Raw genomic sequence first — 17,042 nt, forward strand, 5'->3', positions numbered from 1 at the left:
TGTAGCCACAGGGATCCACTAGAGACTTCCTTTTTTTCTTTTACTTTTCTTCTCTTTTTTCCGTTTCTTTCTTTCTTTTTCTGTGTGTGTGTGTGAGGTAGAAAATGGAATTCCAGATGACTAGCAGTTTGTTAACTGCAGCTGAGTAGTTATAAGTGTGCTTAATTTGAGTGGAGCTTATTTGCAGACATTTTAGGAAATAAATCTGGGAAACCATTTGTGATTCTCTGCAGTCGACTTTGAGAAAGAAAACGGCTATATCTTAGATTTATTTTATTCTCTTTTATTATAAAAGTAATACATACTTGTCGCAAAAAGGCCAGAAAGCCCCAAAACACAAACTCTCACTTCCCTATAATCCTGCCGCTGTGTTCTCTTGGTGTATTATCCTCCCAGGTCTTATTTCGGATGCATAGATGGATGGATGGATGACAGGAAAATACACAAAATAAGTGTTAAAGTGAAAATTAAATTATGATAAATTGTCTTTTCTTGCAGTCATGGAACAGTTTCAAGGAAGATTTTTTTGCATTCATGGTTTAGACAGGCCCTTTGTTTTTAATGTCTGTGAGCCGTAATTTATGGAACCAGTCTTCCACGAGTGGGTATTTAAGTTGGTGCGTTTTCCCCCTGCTTATAGACAGTGCAGAACGTGGCCTTGCACACTTGCCTCTGTCCCGTTTTTCCTCTAGTATAAGGTTCCAGAAGGGAATTTGAGAACATTCAAGTACCAGGTTTTCTACACACAAGCCGAAACTGATTTCTTTCTTTGTCATTTGCCTTAATCCCTGCCTATTTGACAAGTAGGAAAAAATTAACTGGTGTTAATTAGACTTTTTAAATTACGAGTGAGTCTGAGCAGTTTTTCATACCTTGCTTGGCTTTTTAAAAGTCCTTTTTTAAAATGTCGGTTACCTGTTTAAACCTTAGTCTGTTGTGTGATTGGGGATTTATATTTATCTTACTGATTCATGAGAGCTACTCATATATTGTGGAAATTAAGTTGTATTTCTCACGTATATTAACAATAGTTTTCCCCAGTCATTTTTCTTTCATTGTCACCTATGTGTTTTTTAACCAAATCAAAATTAAATATTTATGTTGCCAGGACACTCTGTTATTTACATGATTTCTGGCTCTGATGCATGCTCTGAAAAGGACTTCTCACATAGTGATTATGTATTACATGATATTCATCTTAATTTTCTTCTACTACTTTTATGGTTTTATTAGTCTACTTAGTGTACATTTGCTCTGTCTAGATTTACCCTAGATAAGATAGCAAGTAGATTGATTTTATTTTTTTCTTAAATGTCTAATAATTCTAATAGCACTCATTATAAAGGTTTATGTTTTGATTTATTTGAGTCTTAATCTTTAACATGCAGGTGATGATGAAAAGGAAGTACTTAATACTTGAATGTATGTTTGACAGTCTTCATAAACTGAAGTTCTTTTGTTTTAATAGAGGTCCTGTGGGAGAATCAACGAGTCAAAAGTTTCAAAAGAGAGGAACCCCCCAGTTCCGCTGTGTCTGACAGTATCTGGAAGAACTACTCCTTGGATGAAATTGAGACGGCCTTTTGCCTAGAGGTAAGATCGTTTTCCCAGTGCCAGGGTTATCTAAACTGTGAACCGAGAAAGTGAACAGCTCTGGAAAACCACCAGCCTAGACAGTGTCTCCAAACTGTGTTTGGAACCTGCCTCCATCTGCCAGAACACTGAGACCTCCGCCAACAAAAATGCGTGGGTAATAATGACCTCGATGAGAGATTGATTCTCAGGTACCGCCTTGGTGCCACTCACGCTCTAAATCTAACAAGAAATATTTAGACCTATATACAGACATGATACAACTTTGCTGAGTAAAATAAAGGAGAGCCTGACTAGATGAAGAGGTCTTTTCTAGTTCTTGGACTGGAAGATTTAGTATTAACACATGGTCTCCCTACATCTGGGTGTGTATATTTATATATGTACACACATTTACATATATATTTTTTGTTGTTCTGAAAAGTTACAATAGAGGGCTTATGCTGTCACATATATAACATTTTATAAAGGTATAATAATTAAGACAATATGGCAGTGGTACAGCAGTGAACATTCAAATTGAATTAGAGCAGTAGTCAGTTAATGGACTGATCTTGATATACGAATTTAGCATACGATGTGCGGCATTCCAGTAGAGTGTGATGGGGACAGGGAGGAGAATATTCAGTAATTATTATTTAGATAATTCCCTAGACAGCCATCTGGGGAAAAAAGCTTGGAACCTTCCACTCTCCACACCAACATAAATTCTATATGCACCAACTATTTAAGTTTAAAAATAAAAAATGTGAGTGAAAATTTTCAATCTTGAAATTTAGACTTTTAAGCATGAAATAAAGCCTCAAAATCATTAAAGACAAAGACTGATAAATTTGTCTTACAATGAAAAAGCATTTGTACAGCAAAAGTTCACATAAACAAATGATAAACTTGGCAAAGCATGTGCCACATAACTGACAGATAAATAGTAACTGTTCCTAACGTATGTAGAACTTTTTGTAAATTATTAATTTTAAATTTTCAGCAGAAAATTGTCAATGAGAAAAAATTAACAAAAGCCAGTATAGATTAAGGGCATTGGAGGAAGGGGCACATGAATACTCATTGGTAGATTAGTAAAAACTTGTTTTCCTTGGTTGTCGATAATGAATTTATTGTTTTCATGAAAACACGGCCATTCCGAAACACATGACCGTTACGAAAAGATGTAAGCAATTCTGAAAAGTATAAAGAAGAAAGTAATAAATTAAATCTACCACCCAGAAATAATCGAAGGCAACATTTGGTGAACATAATTCTAGGCCTGTCTTTATATATTAATAGAAGGATGGCTGCATCAGTGGGTGGGTGGGTGGATACACAGAGAGAAATAATTTTATAAGAAGAGAATCATGCTCCTCTTTACAAATAAGGCATATTTAATTTAAATTTCTTTGAGTTTACCAGAAGTGAAAAAAAATCATCACCATCAACCTCATAATTAACCCTTTTATGGGGCTGCCTTTTCATACCGCTCATAGGGTTTTTGGGGAAGGCAATGGCAACCCACTCCAGTACTCTCGCCTGGAAAATTCCATGGACGGAGGAGCCTGGTAGGCTGCAGTCCATGGGGTTGCAAAGAGTCAGAAACAACTGAGTGACTTCCCTTTCACTTTTCCTTTCATGCATTGGAGAAGGAAATGACAACCCACTCCAGTGTTCTAGCCTGGAGAATCCCAGGGACGGGGGAGCCTGGTGGGCTGCTGTCTGTGGGATTGCACGGAGTTGGACACAACTGAAGCGATTTAGCAGCAGCAGCAGCAGCATTGGGTTTTCTCGGCAAGAATACTGGAGTGGTTTGCCATTCTCTCCTCTAGTAGACCATGTTTTGTCAGAACTCTCCTCTGTGACCCATTCATCTTGGGTGGTCCTCTATGGCATGGCTCATAGCTTCAATGAGTTATGTAAGCCCCTTCGTCGCAACAAGGCTGTGATACCACTCTAATGGGAGAAAGTGAAGAGGAACTAAAGAGCCTCTTGATGAGGGTAAAAGAGGAGAGTGAAAAAGCTGGAGTAAAACTCAGCATTCAAAATACTAAGATCATGGCATCCAGTCCATCACTTCATGGCAAGAAGAAGGGGAAGAAGTGGAAACAGTGACAGATTTTCTTTTTGGAGGCTCCAAATCACTGCAGACAGTGACTGCAGCCATGGAATTAAAAGATGCTTGCTCCTTGAAAGGAAAGCTATGACAAAGCTAGACAGCATTTTAAAAAGTGGAGACATCACTTTGCCAACATAAGGTCCATCTAGTCAAAGCTGTGATCTTTCCAATAGTCATGTACGGATGTGAGAGTTGGACCATAAAGAAGGCTGAGCTCTGAAGAATTGATGCTTTTGAATTGTGATGCTTGAGAAGACTCTTAGAGTCCCCTGGACAGCAAGGAGATCAAATCAGTTGATTTCTAAAGGAAATCAACCCTGACTGTTCATCGGAAGGGCTGATGTTGAAGCTGAAGCTCCAATAGTTTGGCTGTCTGATGAGAAGAGCTGACTCTTTGGAAAAGATCCTGATGCTGGGACAGCTTGAAGGCAGGAGGAGAAGGAGGTGACCAAGGATGAGATGGTTGGGTAGCATCACTAACTTAATGGACATAAGTTTGAGCAAACTCTGGGAGATAGTGATGGACAGGGAAATCTGGCACACTGCGGTCCATGGGGTCACAAAGAGTCGGACATGACTGAGCGACTGAACAGCAACCACAAAAAATGGGGCCGCCTCTGTGCCGGGCAGTGTTATAAGCATCCCTCAGGTTTTCAGGCCTCATGGCAACTCTAGAAGCTAGGTAGCGTTATCATCCCGGTTTCAAGCTGAGGAGACCGAAGCTTGAGGAGGTTTAACAACCTGCCCAGGTTGCTCTGCCAGAGACTCTCCGGCCTGCTCTGTACCCCAGGTCCTCTTCATGACGCAGTCCTCAAGTGAAGCCAAAGATATTTCTGGACTTTAGATATTTCTTTGCCACAAGAAATATTCAGTCCCAAGAGGGACTTTGAGACAAGAAAAAAGATTAAGAAAGCCGTGAAGAGTTGGAGAAATGACGGTGCTTTGAAGGATGTCTCAATTACAGACAGTGAGGGCTGGCTCTGCTGTGAAACTCCTCGAGACTGGCACTTCCTGTGTTTCTTCCACCCTCCCTCCCATCTCACAATTTTTTGCTGTTTGTATTTTGTTCTTAGTGTTTATGATATTTACATTCTGTCCTATTACCATAATTCCCCCAGTTGTTTTACCCTCATTTTATATTTACATGAATCCAGTACGTATTGCTCCACTCCAGTGCTCCCCTTGCTTATCCCTTTCAGAGTACTTTATTTTGATATATTCTTGGGTTGGCTGGATTTCATTGTCAAGTAATTCCCTCAAGAAAGGCTCATGGGTGCTTTATTCCCTTTTTTTTTTTTTTCATACTATCTCCCTTTTTTTTTTTTTTTATTAGAACAACAACTTGGCTGGATATAATTCTTCCACCATTCTTTCTTTTACTCAAAATGTTGTTTTTCTACAATGTCTTCTGGCACTGGGTGTTCTTGAGAAGAACCCTGAGGTCAACGGATTTTTTTTTTCCCCTTCTTATAATTTTTTTTTCTACCATGACGCCTAAAGTATTTTTTCTTGATCCATGAAATGAAAAAGCAAAACTGAGCTGTCTTGGCATGGAGCATTTTGTCCGTTTCCTGGAACACAGTATACTCTTTTGATGAATGAAGATTCAGTTCCTCATTCCAGGGAAAGTTTCCCTGTGTCATGTCACGAATACCTCCTCCCTCCATCCCTCCTACCCACTCCTGTCTTCCTTGCATATTTCTTTCTTTCCTTCAGTGGTCTCCCCACTTACCCTTACACTGGGCCATCTTTGTCTGTCCTTGATGATAACCATCCTTTCTTAGTATGCCATCATCTTTATTTTTCCTCTGCTTTCACTGAGATTCTGTCAAGCCATTCCTACTTTATTTGGCTTGCAAGATCTTAGTTCCCCAACCAGAGGCTGAACTCAGGGCGCTGGCAGTGAAAGTGCTCAGCCCTAACCACTGGACCGCCAGGGAATTCCCAAGCCATTCCTTTACTGTTAATTTTAATTTCAGCCTTGTCTTTTATTCTTGCTGTTCCTAATTTGTTATTAGTTCCTTAGTAACGCTTTTGTTTTCTATTTTTTTTCATTGTTTTAGCATCTTCAAGCTTTTCTTGTAATGAATTTGTATTCTTACTTAGCTCCTTTCTATTGTATGAAAGCTTTGCTGGTGATATATGTATATATTTTGCTGATGTGTTTTCCTACAGATTGGGTTGTCTTCTGCTTGATGTTTGTTTGTTTCTTTTCTGTAGAGTGTTTGCACAGTTGCAAAACCATCTATTTTCATCCCATTTGTGCTTAGCTTGAGATCCACTCGTATCATGGATGTAGTCATATTTTCGTTGCTGTACGGTTTTTCCATTAGCTGCTGCTGCTGCTGCTGCTGCTAAGTCGCTTCAGTCGTGTCTGACTCTGTGCGACCCCAGAGATGGCAGCCCACCAGGCTTCCCCGTCCCTGGGATTCTCCAATATACACAAATTATAGACTGTCCTATGCTTGGACATTTGGGTTGCTTCTGGCTCTGTGCTGATCCAAAGATGCCCCTGTAAGTGGTTGCCTACATATCTTGTGGTGTGTATATGCAAAAGTTTCTGGTGTGTATGTGCAGAGGGAATTATACCCAGGCATTCCTTGCTGGGTTGTAGGGAACACATTCTCATCCTTCATTGGCAGTATCCAATTCAGAATACCAATTTACACTCACATTGGGAGCATATGAGAACTCCTGTTGTCCCATGTACTCACCAACACTTGAAGTCATTAGTTTTTTACATTTTTGTAAGTCTGATGATATTTAAATGGCATTTCAGCTATAATTTAATTTTATTTCTGTTTTTACTGATGTGTCAAATAGCTTTTTACACTTAAAAACCTTTCTTCAGAACATTTTTGGTAAAACTATATCCATTTTTAACAAATATTTATTGAGTGCCTGTGTGCATGTGTGCCTGCTAAGTCGCTTTAGTCGTGTCTGACTCTTTGCAACCCATTGGACTGCAGCCCCCCAGGCTCCTCTGTCCATGGAATTCTCCAGGTAAGAATGCTGGAGTGGGTTGCCATGCCTTCCTCCAGGGGATCTTCCCAACCCAGGGGCCAAACCGGCATCTCTTACATCTCCTGCATTGAGAGGCGGGTTCTTTGCCACCAGCGCCACCCGGGAACCTCCTGTGGAGTGCCTACCACTTGCCAAATTGTGATTCATTTTAGACCATTATTAGTGAATGAAACAGACACAACCGTGGCTTTCATGGAGATTGCATGACCATATATCAGGGAGAGAGCTGTTAAGCAAATACACATTTACAAATACCATTTTCCTAGGGTGGAGTGACTAAAAAGGACGGGGTGTCATGAGAGAGTAATGAGGCATCTCATTTCAGTTGGGGATCAGGGAAACACTTACAAAAAACACTTGTACAAAACCGAAAAAGCGTACCTTTTGTTTGTCAATACTGTGATGGCTGCCTTGTGTTGTTTCAAAGTCTAGTACAGATAACACACTAGTTCTTATGGCAGACGTTTCACGACATGTTGTTAAATGAAAAAAAAAAAATTGTTAAAACTGAGAGTGTGGTATGGTCCCATTGTTGCAAAACTGTAATATACTCTTACGTGATCATGTTGGAGTTTTTGGAATACCGTACGAAAACCTGTGGGTTGTGAGACTTCCGGGTATCTTTATGGCCTTGTTTATACTTTGCTGAATTGCTTGCATTTTTTCTTTTGTTTCATTATGAACAGTAACGATGAAAATTCCAGAAAAAGTTAGACGTGTTGCAAAGACATGATTTCTGTTTCACTCCTAGGCTTTTTCCCCTAAGTTCTTGATTTTGTCAAAACACTTTCCTAGGAAAAAACCATATTGGAAACTGAATGTCATTAAGATAACAAAATCGGATTTCATTAATCCAACAAATATACCGAGACCAGACTCTACGTCTGGCTTTGGCTTCTCTCCACAAGTCTTCTCCCAGGCAGCCCCCTCTCCCTGAGAGAGAGACGGGTACATTTAGCCGCATTTTGGGTTAATTTTATGCAACTTTCTAAGGAGCTTAAGCGCTGGGAATCTCTAGATTCTTTTAAAGATTTCCCCCTTAGATTTCCGATATTCCTGTGCACCCTGAGGAAGTCGTAATGAATGTGCTTCTTCTTCGTTTAGTGGATAGAGACCCTTGTATGTATGTTTCCATGTTCCAGCAGCTTTAAAAAAATAAAAAAATTTTTTTTGGCCATGCCACATGGCATGTGGGGATCTTAATTCCCAGACCAGGGATCGAGAAATACAGCTTTTAAAAACATCACCTTCTACACCAAGTTAATGGTTCTTTTGTTTATCTTCTTATCACAGTTAGCAGGAAAAAGTGAATTCATACAAAGTGGAGAGGGTTGGAAATATTGAAGAATATTGTTATTACTCAATAATAAACAGCAGGAAAACCTTTGGAAATAAAACCAATCTTCACAGAATTTTTATGAGTCCTATAAAAATCAGTGGTTAACCTACTTTACTGCATTGTAGAAGTCCCATAAGCTAAGCTCATTCACCCTGATTCTTTGTAATTCCCCATGAAAAAAAAAAAGGATAATTAAAGAAATGTCCAATGTGTACAAGGCTTATGAAATTCTTATATTAACGATTTCCCTTACAGTCAAAGCAACTTCTATTTTTAATAAGATGCTACCAGCTTTTTGTTTGATTGACCTGACTTAATCAGGAGCAGCCTAGCATGGGCTCACAGTAAGGATGGCTTGCAAGTATATTAAGAAAGATGTATCAAACTGGCAGATCCACCAAGTATTTTTAGCTCTGAAATTTGAGTTAGAGCTATTATATGTGCTGTTTTTCCCCAAGAAACTTGTCTGCCTTGTCAGTTGAGTAGCTGTGGCTGGGGATACTGTTTTGTAGTAAGCTCATCAATTAAACATTTGAAGTTCAGTACATGCCATAGTAACCTTTTTGATCAGTTTTGGGAAGGAAAATGTGAAGAGGTTTTGGTGAAAATAAAGTGGTTGGATGGCTCTGCGCCACTGATTTCTGTGAATGCCGCACTCTAATTTTAATTCACCGCAGCTTTCCAAGTGCTATGAAAAGGTTGAAAAGGCGCTGAGTGCAGGGGACCCCTGCACAAGTGGATATGTGTCTTTGAATTACCTAAAGATTGTCCTCGACACCTTTGTATACCGATTACCAAGAAGAATTTTCATCCAGTTAATGAAAAGGTAAGAGTCCCATTGTTTCCTTGACATTTTTCCCCCCAGACGTCAATCGTGAGAATAAGGAACAGCTTCATTTATATTTTATTAATGTTTTAGACTTTTTTTTGCCACTGAAAATTTCAAACACATGCAAAAGTAAAGAGAATAATGCACTGAACCCACGAATGCGCCCACCACCCATCTCAAACATTCCCCTCCTGGCCAATCATTTCAGCTCTACCCTGGCCCACCTCTCCTCTACCGCAGATATTTTTGAAGCAAATACCAGACATCATATTTCATTGAAAAGATCTCACTATGTCTTTTGATAAGAACTCTTGTAAGAAACATGGTGCAGATACTGTTTCACACTTAATAGAATTATCAATAATATTAATAAACATCCAGTTGGGATTCAGATGTAACTGACTGTCTCCCATTTTCTTTTATAACTAATTTAATCTGTACATTGCGATATGCCACAATTCGTTTTTAATCTATAGGGACCCTCTCCATTTGCTTATTTTTTTCCTGCTTAAGATGCATTCATAGAATAGGTCTGGGTTGTTTGTTACATGGAGTTTCTTAGAACCTGAACCTGACTGACTGCAACCCCCAGTGGCGTGTGACCTGCTCTCCTGTCTCCCGCCCCAGCCCCGCCCCTGAATTGGTAGGTACACAGATCCAGGTTCAATTCTGGGGGCAAGAATGCCTCACCGGTGCTAGCGAGCATGCGTGCACTGCTTATCTTTCTCCTTGTGATGTCAGCAGCTGTGTTGATCATCCCTGTACCCGACTGTGAAGTGGTGACACTCTGAGTGTCTCCTTTCTCCTTTTCTCACCTGGAGTGCTTCTGTAATGAGAGCTTCCCCTCTCCCACTGTCTGGTAACCGTGAGACACAGAATAAGAGAGGCAGCAGCTCCTTGGTTCTTTCCCTTCGCTTACTGCTTTTCAAAATAATGAATTGTGTTCCCAGCATCCTCTAGAAGTGAGCAATGAGTGATTCTTCTTAAAAAAAAAGTATGATTATGAACTCATGAGTGTTGACATATCTGGTGTGTTTCAATTTACTAGAGTTATTATTCCCCTCGATCCTCAGCTTGCCCTGTCTTGGCCAGGGGAGCCTTTTCGTGTTGGCTCTGAGTCCTGCTGGCTGAGCCTCATAAGTCCTTGGGTAGCACATCTTGGTGTCATGGAACGCCCAGGCCCTTCTGGGACATCTCTTGCCCACACCTGGAGTCAGCCGTTTCTCCCAGGACCCCTGTTTCCTTTCAGTTGGAAGTGGTATATATAGACCAACCTCTGGGTGAGGAATACTGTCTTTGGTTCACCCGGCTTTCTGTCCAGATAACTAGAAATCCTTTTCTCCGGGGATGTAGGGTTGAGGCTGATGGAAGCTTGTCCTGCGAAACTGAATCGTTGGAGGACACCACGGGGTCACCTGGAAAGGAGAGGCATGAGAGACAGAGAAGGAGAAAATAATACCGATCTAGACCACGGCACCTCCTTCCCTTCTCAGCGCCCTGCGCGTCACCGTCACTTAAGTCTTTAGGTTCCTTTTAGTTCTGCATGCATTTTTTTGTTTAATCAGTCAGTCACCATGCAATTCCTGAGCACTTGCCTAGGAACTCGCTGGGGACTAAGAAAGCCAGGATCCCTGCCCTCGAAGAGCTTTACCTGCTGGCGGGGAGACTGATGTCAACAAACACACGGATGAAATAAAATGTGCAGGGTGATGAAGGCTCCAGGGCTTCCCTGATGGCTCAGTTGGTCAAGAATCTGCCAGCAATGCAGGAGACCCTGGTATGATTCCTGGGTTGGGAAGATCCCCTGGAGAAGGGATAGGCTACCCACTCCAGAGTTCTTGGGCTTCCCTGGTGGCTCAGCTGGTAAAGAATCTGCCCACAATGTGGGAGACCTGGGTTCGATCCCTGGGTTAGGAAGTTCCCCTGGAGAAGGGAAGGGCTACCCACTCCAGCATTCTGGCCTGGAGAATCCCATGGACTGTGCAGTCCATGGGGTTGCAGAGTCGGACATGACTGAGCGAGGTATATGAAGGAAGTGGAGAGGTTGGCAAGGACATAACGGAGAATAAAGGGAACTCAGACCATTCTAGGGTGGCTGGGCTGGAGGGGCCTCTCTGAACGAGTGAGGTCAGGGAGAGCAGCCCAGGGCAGAGTCTCCTGGGCGGGCCCAAGGCCCTGTTGGGGGGCTGCCCCAGGAGCCCTGTTCTGGGGACTCGCAGAAGCCAGTGCCTGGAGCCAAGCTGACAAGAGAGCAAGAGGGTGGAGACCTGTGGCGGAGGCAGGCAGGGCAGGCAGGGACTGGGGCTTGTGGTAAGTGAGGGGGTTGCGGACAGGCTTTGTGGGGGGATTCCACCTAGAGACCCCATCTTCAGGCACACGGCTTCCTTCTTGGCCAGCACCTTCTTTCCTCAGAGTGTATTTCTAAAAGTCTCATTCACCCGCAGTGTGAATGTTTTCCCGAGTTTTTATAAGAATTGCCAAGAATTGTTGTTTTCTCGGAAGATAGCGGTGACTTACATTGCTGTCAACGCGGTGTGAGGGTTCCGGTTTCAGATTCTTTTCAGTGCTAAATATTAACATTGTATTAAAATATTGATGACCTAAGAGGTGTAAAACGTAACCCCCTTATTGCTTTAATTTATGTCTCTTGGAGGGATTGTTGAGGTTGGACTTTCCATGAGCCCAGAATGCTCTTCAGGTCCTAATTGGTCAATGGCCCCACGGATGGTTTTTCAAGTCATTTTCATCACCTTTTTGTTTAATAAGTTTTTGTAATTATTTCACTATTCACAGAGAACCCTTTTCTGTCATGGGTGCTGCAGCTGTTTTTCCCAGCTTGCTTTTTCGCTTTCACTGTGCTTCCTCACTGTCTAGAAGTTCACAGTTTAACGTCACCATATGCATTACTCCTTGTGCTTTGCAACGTCTACCAGTTATCATTTTTGTCTAGGCTTGATAAAATCTCTTTTCTACCCTGCTTGTTTTTCCATTTCTTTGAACACAAAACGCTTCAGTCCCTCCTGAAATAAGGTGGGTGTCCCAACTAAAATATTTTTTTCCAAACAGATAATTTATTTACACCACCACTTTTTATGTAATCCTTTCCCTCCCGTTGTTTTTAATGTCCACGTTGTGCCATTAACTCTATCCGTAATGGTTTAACGTGTGTTTCTGTATTCTGTCCCGCCAGTCTATAGATTTCTCTTGAGCCGGGACATTTCTGTCCACGGTTCTGTCTGCGGTTGGCCATCTGACAGCCCTCATGTTTTCTGTGAAATCTTGGGAGAGGACACGGAGGTCCCCGTACTGTCACGGTTCGTTGTTTCTCATCTGTTTCTTGAGTTTACATAGTGACTGTTGAAGGACTTACCCCTGATTCGTCACCTTCTAAGCTCAGAAGGGAGAATCTGCTTCTGCCATGAAAGCAGTGCCTCCGAAGGGTAAATGAGAAAAGGGACTCGTGTTCCCGGCAGGTGGCCCTGGGGGGGCCCCTGCCGGGAGCTGACCTCTGCTTTCCCGTGCTCTCCTCTCAGGCCCCCCAGAAGGTGGTTGGGACACCTGGTGTTGCTAGAGGAAACTCTTTAATTCCTCTCAATGTTTGTAATCTGAGCATCACAAGAAGCCACGAGTCGTCTTCTAAAATTTAGGCTTAGTCTTTTCGTTAACATACCAGGATGTGCCCAAGATTGCACTGGACATATTCTGCATGACTTTTGTGTTTAAACAGTGATTTAAGGGTTCATTAAGAAACCTGTGCATGACTGTTGACGGCTCTATTTATAATCACCCCAAACTGGAACCAGCCCAAGGTACCTCAGCAGGTGATTGGATCAGCAAGCTGCTTCACATCTACACGATAGACTATTTCTCAGCAACAAGAAGGAAAGAACTCTTGATACCCGCACATGGATGACTCTCAGAGACGTGCTGCGTGAGAGAACTAGGCTCCTACCGTAGGAGCCTGGTTATCCCACGGTGGGCGGGAGGAGACCCTCATCACTCCAGCGTGAGGGGTGGGGGGCCTGACTCCAAAGGGCCAGCAGCAGGGAGGCTGTGTAGGATGAGGCGGTCCTGGGTTCTGTGTGGGCGGTGGTTCTGTGACTCTACACGTGTGATAAATTCGTGTAAATGTGTACACACAAACCCATTTTTACTGTACTTGAAATTGAGAGATAAAGTTTTAAAACTCATCCCTTTTTTAAGGCAAACAATACAGAAAAGAATAAAGGAGGAAGTAAAATAAAATCTAAACTCTCATGCCCTACAAAATGATTTCAGAAATTATTCTCCTATCACATTTAAGAATGGAAAGAAAAAAAATAGGCATTTTTTTAAAGTTTATTTTTAAAAAATACTCCAGATCTAGGACCTAAATTAAAAACTCTTAACAGCTTGGTAATGAGACATAAAATCTTGATCCAAATAATATGTTAGGGACGTTAAAAGCTATTTTCCATATATATATATATTCTAATGTAATGGTAGGCTGTAATTGAACTGATATCTTGACCTTTATTACTAACATGCTGTGCTTTTCATTGTCGCCTAGCCTTTTATATAAAGTAGATCTATTAAAAACAAAACCAGTGTTTAAATATGAAGAATGAGGTTTGCGGGAGAGTTGAGAGGATGGAATAAATGCTGTGACTTGCACGTTCACCAGAGCCTGGGCTTCATCCATCCATCACGTGAACAGGTCCCCACTCAGAAGCATCTCCCGGTGAGAAATTTCCCATCCACGCTGGGAACATTAGTAGCCTGGCAGAGCTATGCAAACAAAAAACAAGCCATTTAGCCCAAATTATATGAAGTGTAGAGGCAATACCCTGGGATATATTTTCAGTTATTGCTCAAACCTTTTTTAACCCACACGTCTAGGATTTCTTCTATTTGTGTGACATTCTAGAAAGGGCAAAACAGTGGGAATGGAGGAGAGATGGTAATTGCAGGACTGGGGTGGGGGACGCTGTGACTCACGGCGGGCAACACCAGGAGATTCTGGTGTGAGGGAGCTGTTCTCTCTTCAGTTGTGGGCTTTTTCGTCTGGCAGTGCACTGGGCAGGGTCCAGGCAGAAAACAGATGGCATGTAAGTTTACTGAAGGAACTTTTACCCTGGTGAGGGCAGGGCGAAATGTGCAATCAGTTGAAGGGAAAGCATTTTCTCTCCTAGGTCTGAAGGGGCAAGAGAGGAAGGAGTTAGTGAGAGGAGCAAGAAAGTCGCTGAAGGAGGGAGCCACCCAAGAGCAGATAAGGCCTTCAGCAGGAGTGTGGCCAGAGCCATGCTCAGTCCAGTGGGAAGGGGCTGGGGAGTAACCGGCCTGCTCTCTCCTTTTGCCGTCCAGCCGCCTCCCACTGGCCAGCTCATCTGAGAGCCAGAGGCACGAGGGGCCTGTTGAAGCAGGTCACCAGGATGCTGTGCAGAGGGGAGGAGGGCAGAAAGTGGGTCTGGACGGACGTGTCCGGCACTGGCCATTCTCAGCCTCGGCAACCTTGGAGGGATGAAAGCCCTGGTCCTTTGTAGAGATGAAAGCCTTTTGTCCCCAGGCAGGAGCTGCTCAAAGTCCCCACACGAAATCTAGGATGTCAGCTCTATGAAATATCCGTAGCTACGTTCGAGATGCCAGGGGCTATGTGGGTTTGCACACGTGAATGCCATCATCACCTGATTACATTTGCAATTATCCGGTCAGTTTCTAATACCCAAGTATTAGTAGCTTTTGCATGGGTGGCCAGGTGATTTCAATGAGAAGGTTGTAGAAATCAATCCTTTTCCCACCCCTCATCTCCACACGTTGCCAGTGGCACGCATGTCTACACTTACCCACAGAAGTGGTATTCCTTCTTGTCCACTCTCTTATGAAGGGTGGGGTCTCCTCCTTGGCCCTTCCTCCCGGCACAGCCCTTATTCCATGGAGAGCAAAGCCGATGTGAGGTCTCTGCAATGCCTAAGAATACTTCCTCCAGTTACATTTTCTGAGCCTGGAGGAGCAACCAGGGGATGAGTCGATGCTCTTACTGGACCCACTGAAAAGTGGACTTGAGCTCCATCTCGTCGTCGTTCATTTGCTCAGTTGTGTCCAACTCTTTGCGACTCCATGGACCGCAGTATACCAGGCTTCCCTGTCTACTATCTCCCAGAGTTTGCTCAAACTCATGTCCATTGAGTCAGCTCCATCTACCACCTCCATAAGCCTCTGACCTACACACCATGCTGGCACTTTGGTTCTTCAGAGATTATCATCAGTCTGGAGCCACTATCTATTCATCCTGAATGTGAAAACTTATGTTTCTTCTTGGTAACCCAGAGATGGAGTCACATGCTGCTATAAGACCCCCACCTGGCTTCATGGGATGGGAAAGATAGATTGGGAAAAATACTGGACTCCCAGCATCAGAATCCAGAGGGATAGGGGCCTGAGAAAATAAGAGGAGCCCCTGGGGCATTTTTAAAGTCTTGTTGAATTTGTTTCAATGTTGCTTCTGTTTTGTTTGGTTTTCTGGCCCTGAGGCGTACAGGATCTTAGCTGCCTGACCAGGGAGCGAACCCATACCCCCTGCATTGGAAGGTGAAGTCTCAACCATTAAACTGCCAGGGAAGTCCCCAGAGGCATTTTTAAGAATTAAAAAAACCCAGCAATATCCACCTTTGTGACTTTGGTTAATAATGGTTACTCATGTGATTAGCAAAATTATCTGCTGACTCTATTTTTTGAAAGTTATGTTTATTCATGTTGATTATAAAAACTGTACAGGCTCAAACTAGAAAATAGAAGAAATGATAAAAAAAAATTACCCATAATTGTAATAGCCAGAGATGGCCACTATTAATATTTTGGTCTATTTCCTTCCAGAATTTTTATGTGTGTGCATGTACACATGCTCCATACATGCTTAACATGAGAAATATGAGAAATAAATTATGTTCCATTTTCTTACAGAATATTACATCAGGAGGATTTTTTTATGTTGTTAAAAAAAAAACCTTGAAATTAATTTTTAACAGCTGCCTAATGTTTTGTCAGCCCTTAAGTCAAAGGTTTTGAATGCTTCCAAGGTTTACATTCCATTTTGCTAAGATGCCCTTCAGAAAAATGTTAATTTATTCTCAGGAGTGAGGTTCATGAGAGTGCTTTTCGCCAGCATTTAACATTGCTGTCTTTAAATACTTGGTAATTTGATAGCTGAAAGAGCAGTGCCTCGTTGTTATTTTGATTTATATGACCTTGATTGCTGTTGAGTTTGCACGTTTTTCATGTTTAACAGTTATATGTACTTCCTTCATGAACGACTGTTTGCTCAGGTCCTTTGACCATTTCCTGTGTTTTAAAAATATTTTTGTCCCAGTACAAGTCATATAAAGTTCTTTCTCAAGTTTAATGGGCTTCCCTGGTGAAAGGTTGTTGTTGAATCATGCGAAGACACTGGGATTCTTGGCCCCAGGACGAGAAGAATTCAATCCGGGGCCAGAGACGAGGCTTGATCGCTCAGAGCTTTTGTGTAATAAAGTTTTATTAGAGTATAACGGAGATAGAGAAAGCTTCTGACATAGGCATCAGAAGGGGCTAGAAAGAGTACCTGCTTGCTAGTGTTAACAATGAAGTTATATAATCCAAAGAATGTCTGGAGGTTGTAAAGACCTCATCAGACCTACTCCCATAATTTACATTTTAAGATAACAGAAGATTTAATCCAGAGACTGTCCTTAGGCAGGATACATTATTGTTATATAATCCTAAGGAATGTGGAGAAAGAAAATAAGTTTGTCCTTTCTTCTTCCTTGAGAATTCCAGACCCCTCTCTCCTTGGGGACCCCTAGACTCCTTATCAACCTGCCTAGGAAATGACTCTCTCATATGGTTAAGAACCTGCCTGCAATGTGGGGACCTGGGTTCAATCCCTGGGTTGGGGAGATCCCCTGGAGAAGGGAATGGCAACCCACTCCAGTATTTTTGCCTGGAGAATCCCATGAACAGAGAAGCCTGGCGGGCTGCAGTCCATGGGGACACAAAGAGTCAGACACGACTGAGTGACTAACACACAGTTTAATGAGTTTTGGCAACTGCGTGTGTTTAGTAACCACCCCCTTAGTGAATGTATGGAACGCTTCTGTCACCCTGTGCTGTGCTCCTGCACTTTGAAAGCAGTCCCTCCC

General features: G+C 42.4%; 1 protein-coding gene across 1 annotated transcript in view; it reads left to right on the forward strand.

The window, feature by feature from the left end:
- Window positions 1-17,042, forward strand: part of EFCAB6 (EF-hand calcium binding domain 6) — a 258,271-nt gene that overhangs the window by 84,887 nt on the left and 156,342 nt on the right. Inside the window, exons 9-10 of the mRNA XM_055565985.1 lie at window positions 1,469-1,593; window positions 8,738-8,886. Coding sequence (XP_055421960.1) covers window positions 1,469-1,593; window positions 8,738-8,886 — 274 coding nt within the window. The remainder of the gene's footprint in view (window positions 1-1,468; window positions 1,594-8,737; window positions 8,887-17,042) is intronic.

The sequence above is a fragment of the Bubalus kerabau genome, chromosome 1 (genome assembly GCF_029407905.1).
Source record: "Bubalus kerabau isolate K-KA32 ecotype Philippines breed swamp buffalo chromosome 1, PCC_UOA_SB_1v2, whole genome shotgun sequence".
Taxonomy (NCBI): domain Eukaryota; kingdom Metazoa; phylum Chordata; class Mammalia; order Artiodactyla; family Bovidae; genus Bubalus; species Bubalus kerabau.